The 5,448-nt window shown below is 38.9% G+C and overlaps 1 protein-coding gene across 1 annotated transcript; it reads left to right on the top strand.

Annotated features, from left to right (window-relative positions):
• The first annotated feature begins 1,490 nt into the window (after window positions 1-1,490).
• On the top strand, window positions 1,491-4,093 carry LOC123969647 (poly(A) polymerase-like). Its single transcript, XM_046047229.1, has 7 exons — window positions 1,491-1,550; window positions 1,742-1,806; window positions 1,899-2,038; window positions 2,206-2,525; window positions 3,117-3,181; window positions 3,273-3,418; window positions 3,618-4,093. Exons 1-7 carry the CDS (start codon window positions 1,491-1,493, stop codon window positions 3,719-3,721), a joined length of 900 nt encoding a protein of 299 aa, XP_045903185.1. The 3' UTR covers window positions 3,722-4,093.
• Window positions 4,094-5,448: the final 1,355 nt, after the last annotated feature.

Genomic DNA, 5,448 nt, shown 5'->3' with positions numbered 1-5,448 from the left:
GGTCATTTATTCCCCATGGGCCCCTGATGACACCTGAAAAACTTTGTGCACTTCGGCCTATAGTTGGGACTATAATTGAAGCTGAAATAGCCTTGGAAAATCCTATTCATTTCAAAGGCATTTTTAACCAAAGGACATTTAGCCTTTGACCCAATTTACAGCTGCTTGCAGTTCAAGTAGTTATTGTAATAAGAGTATATTCTCTTTCAAAACAAACATTTAAACATATGAGCTGATAGTTCTGTTCTTGACTCAAGCATTGCTTAACCATGTCATATGATATGGTACTTCAGTGCACTTTAAGAACAAATATTATTAGGACTACTACAGAAAACTGCAGATGAACATTTAACATACACAGAACAAGGGCAAATTGCACTCAGCTGCAAAACTTTATGGGAATGTTTGCGCTGTATATCATTAGTGCAATATCTTTTGTGAATCAGACCTTGAGACAGGGCAAATAGCATTGCAAGTGATGCACTATTCGTGGTGCTTTCAGAGGCTGCATTCTTTGTGAATTGGTCCCTGAACATACTCATGTTGCTAACATTCTTGTATCGAAATTTGGTAATTCTATCTGTCCAAATACAGTATCTAACAAAAGTGAATACACACCTCACATTTTTGTAAATATTTGATTATATCTTTTCATGTGACAAATTTGTTTTCCCCTCAAACTAACACATCACACTGCTGTTAATGTCTAAACCCCTGGCAACAAAAGTAAAAGGGAGTACACCCCTAAGTGAAAATGTCCAAATTGGGCCCAAAGTGTCAATATTTTGTGTGGCCACCATTATTTTCCAGCACTGCCTTAACCCTCTTGGTTATGGAGTTCACCAGAGCTTCACAGGTTGCCACTGGAGTCTCTTCCACTCCTCCATGACGACATTACGGAGCTAGTGGATGTTAGAGACCTTGCGCTCCTCCGTTTTTAGCAAGGCAGTTCTCGTCTTGGAGTGTGTTTGGGGTCGTTATCATTTTGGAATACTGCCCTGCAGGCCTAGTCTCCGAAGGGAGGGGATCATGCTCTGCTTCAGTATGTCACAGTATATGTTGGTATTCACGGTTCCCTCAGTGAACTGTATCTCCTCAGTGCTCATGCAGCCCCAGACCATGACACACTTGTCTTTGTACTCCTCCTGAGCACTGACAGGCTGACTCCTCACCCCTTCAACCTCTGTAGCAATCTTTGGTTATCACGCTGTTCTGAGTGGAACCTGTCCTGTTGAACCGCTGTATGGTCTTGGCCACCGTGCTGCAGCTCAGTTTCAGGATCTTCTTATAGCCCATACCATCTTTATGTAGAGCAACAATTCTTTTTGTCACATCCTCAGAGAGTTATTTTCCATAAAGTGCCATGCTGAACTTCCAGTGACTAGTACGAGGGAGTGTGAGGGTGATAACACCAAACTTAACACACCTGCTACCCATTCACACCTGAGATCTTGTAACACTAATGAGCCACATGACACCGGGGAGGAAAAATGGCAAATTGGTTCAAAAAATTTACACAGGGGTACAAAGCGTACCCCTGTGTACATTGTGTAAGACTTTGATCTTGTAAATCATTTTTTTCTCTGAATATTACCCCCCTCATGCAACTCAGTAATTAAAAAAATATTATAATGGCCCTAATAAGCCATCAAGCATATGTATGAGATATATCTGCCTCCAAACAGAACAAAATGTGTTGTAAGCCATTAAATTGCAAAATCACAGTAATGTTTTCTTTCAGATAAACAAAGAGTGTTTAAAGCTGTTTGGACCATCTTTCCTTCGCTCCCTCATCAACTCATTCAGGTAAGACAAAATTTCGATCACTGACAAACCTTTGCTAGACATGTTGTTGACTTGCTTTTAAAAAGTGTTGCTTTGTCTCTTTGTCATTGTAGAAATGGATCAGTAGTTGTCAACTCGACCCTTGTGTTTGCAAATCTAAGCTCAGTTCCTCCACCAAGCATTGCAACTTCAAAACTCAGGATTGCACTCAACTCTACGTCCCTGGACATAATAGAAGACAGCATTAATATAAGTAAGTAATTTAAGAAATACAAATTAAAATGAATCAATCTATCAATCTATTTAAATGATTTTATTTAAATTAACTGCATGTTACAGTGTTATATTAATTGATAAACCACTGGTATTGGTACAGCTGCTCTTCTTCTGCTGCTAATACTGCTGCACCTAATGTTACAGCTGCCCTGACAGCAACTCCTAATGCTACAGCTTCTCCTACCACTGCCCTGACAGCGGCTCCCAGCATTACAGCGGCTTCAACTGCAGGTCCACATGTAACAGCTGCCCCTACTGCAGCTCCCACTGTTACTTCAACTGCTGCTCCTACATCTCCTTCCACCACTACAGCAACTACCACCACCACTGCATCAACAAATCCTCCTACCTTCAGCGAGGGAACCCTTGGCCTTACGTTTCGTCTTAACCAAGAATTTACATCAGATCTCTCCAACCCATCATCAACAGCGTTCCAGACTTTAGCTGCATCAGTTGTCAGAGCGGTAAGACGTCTATGCACTATAACAGTGTGCTTCTAACAACAAAACTTTTTACTGCAAACAATTATTTTCAATGGGCATCATAAGACTAAGAAGGAGACTTTTAAGTGCAGACATCTCTTAAACGTTCAAATATTTATGTAAAATAATAATTTTGAGGAATCTGATCAGCACATACATAGAATATAAGAACACTCACATTTTTGCCAATTTATCATTCAGTCTGTCCCTGTAATTTTCATTTGGAAACAATGAAAGCTAATATTATTCTTTTTTTCTTAATTAGGCCAATATTTTGGTAAATTAGCAACCCTTCCTTGATCTTGGACGCAAATGCAGATAATGATGGCTTGTTTTAAGATTTGAATGTATTAGGCATTATTGCAGTATATTGGAAGGTGGATTTTTCTGTTCTTACTTGCTGCAATTTAGCAACATCTACTAATAGTGAGGCTGAGCAGAGATCCTAGTAGGGCTAACTCTCCGTCATCTTCAAACCTTTGCAATGCCTCTGCTTTGTGCTAAACTGTTCATTGGTGCTTGTGGCCATTTGTTGTATTTTTATTTGAAAATCACAGTAATGTTACCTTTCAGGTAAACAGAGTGTGTGGAGAGCTGTTTGGATCATTTTTCCGTCGCTCCATCGTCAACTCATTCAGGTAATGTCGATCACTGACAAACCTTTGCTAGACATACAGTATGTGGCGACTTGCTTTTAAAAAGTGTTGCTTTCTCTCTTTGTCATTGTAGGAGTGGATCAGTGGTAGTCAACATGACCCTTGTGTTCACAGATAAAAACACTGTTCCGTCAGCAAGCACTGCAACTTCACAACTCAGTAGTGCACTTACGAGCACCTCTACGTCCCTGAACATTATACCGGGCAGCGTGTCTGTGGGTAAGAAACTTAAATGTCAAACAATATGATTTTATGGTTTACATTTATTAAATTATTTGCAATTATCTGCTAATTTTTAAATTGGAAAATAAGACGAGGGCTCAAAGTTGGGATGAAGCTACCTGTAAAACATGCATTTTGAACTTCTGAAGTTACTTTTAGGCACTGGCTGATACTTCTGCCTTTTCTTATATTTCAGAGTCAACATCAACATCAAGCAGTTCTCTTCGTCCCACAGTGGGCTCATTGGCAGTCTTTTCCCTAACACTGCTGGCTGTGGCACAGATACTGATAGACTTATAGCCTGCAGGCCAAAAGCTTTTATCAGCTTTATCAGCAGAAAAAAGCTGTGTACCAACAAACCAAAAACAAAAGACATAACAAGTGTGCATTATGAAATTTACCAATATTATGACATGTAGTAAAAAGATGTGGATTTTGTGCCAAAATTGAGAGTTTCTCAGTATTCTCAACATTTGATTTTGGTACTTCACTTCCATTTTATTTAAAGAACTAATCATTAAAATTACATGATCAAAAACAGTATATTTTATATGTTTTGGGCATTTGTGTAGCAGTTGCCATTCAATGTATTTGTTTTGTGAATGCCTCTTTATATGCTATGTTTCATGTGGCATTGTTAACATTTAAAAAAGTGCAAATACATGCTGTAGAGTAAAATGTACTATATTTATTTCCAATAAAAAGCATTTTACAATTCATCAGGACACAGTTTACACCCAGTGACATTGTTCAGTGCGAATGTGCAAGTGCAATGTGAAAGTGTGCAGTTAACTTTGTGTGGTGGAGTTTTAAACATATTTAACCATGACGAACTTTCCCTAAATATAACCATGTAGTTTATTCTCTCTTACTATGTTTATTATTATGTGCCAAAACACCAAGCAAATTCCTTGTATGTGAAGACCTACTTAACAATAAACCCAATTCTGATTGAGATTTTAGGTAGCTTACCTTAACTACTGAACTGTAGTAAAACATTGTGTAATCCATCCATCCATCGTCAACCGCTTATCCTGTGTACAGGGTCGCGAGGACACTGTGTAATTGAACATCAAAATAAGTCGCCATTGTAGTTTAATTTAGTATCAAGTGACTAGTGTGGCAAGTGGATGGCTGAATGCTAGTCTAAAAATATCCAGGTACTATCAAAACATTTAGCAAGTAGAAAGAATATTTGATTTTAATTAATTAGCAGTTTGAATATAATACTGGTTCCTGTATGTTTTGTATAAAAATGTTAGTTTTTTCTAATTCTTATTTTTGTCTCTTTTTTAAAATAGGTGAAATTAAACATATATATCCTTTTTGTAAAAATAGGCAGATTTGAACATTTAGAAGTAGTAGTGTGATGGATATACTACATTTGCTGTTTATGATCACTGCCAACAAGGATGTACTGGGACTGAATTTCAGTCCGGGACTTTGAGACGGAGAGGCCTTTCATGCGAGCGCCGCGTTAGGGCGTGGACAAAGATTTTTGCAATTATATGAATAATTAAAGCTGCAAGCAGCGTTGGGCGGGCCCTCGCACTTGTAAGCGCGTCCGCGTGTGAGCCGGCCGAGTTGCACATTCTGGAGCTCTGCCGGCGCGGCTGTGAATTTGCTACGCGGTTCCGACGCCGCATGAAGGTGTTATATGTCACTTCCTGTGTCCCCTATGTGGAGCTACATAGCACTTGCCGCTATGAATATAAATCGGTATTGGCGTGTAGATGTCTGCGGGGTGGGAGAGTTATCAAGCACGTAAAGTTTGTTTCAGATGTGAGCATGTACACTGAACAATAATGTACCCAAACAATAAAATAAATTCCTTTTATATTTCCCTGCCTTGTTGTTTATGTGTACATACAGAGGAAGAATGTGAGAACAGCGCACATTTCATCGTTACTGTGTGTTAGAGCATGGGAGAACAGTGGATACTTTTAATACAGCCCACACCCCTAATACTGTGTAACTATAACAAGTAGAGAACAGAAGAAAAAGATGTTCTTTCTTTACAACTGTCT

The sequence above is a fragment of the Micropterus dolomieu genome, linkage group LG04 (assembly GCF_021292245.1).
Source record: "Micropterus dolomieu isolate WLL.071019.BEF.003 ecotype Adirondacks linkage group LG04, ASM2129224v1, whole genome shotgun sequence".
In the NCBI taxonomy this organism is placed as follows: Eukaryota; Metazoa; Chordata; class Actinopteri; order Centrarchiformes; family Centrarchidae; genus Micropterus; species Micropterus dolomieu.
The sequence above is the reverse complement of the archived record's forward strand: the minus strand, read 5'-3'. Positions and strand labels throughout refer to the sequence as shown.

Bases quoted from the DNA above. Each gene is read 5' to 3' on its own strand.
- LOC123969647 (XM_046047229.1), top strand. From the start codon at position 1,491: ATGGCAAATTGGTTCAAAAAATTTACACAGGGGTACAAAGCGTACCCC. The intron at 2,039-2,205 runs GTAAGTAATTTA...CTAATGTTACAG, and splicing joins AGAAGACAGCATTAATATAA to CTGCCCTGACAGCAACTCCT. The intron at 3,182-3,272 runs GTAATGTCGATC...TTGTCATTGTAG, and splicing joins TCCATCGTCAACTCATTCAG to GAGTGGATCAGTGGTAGTCA.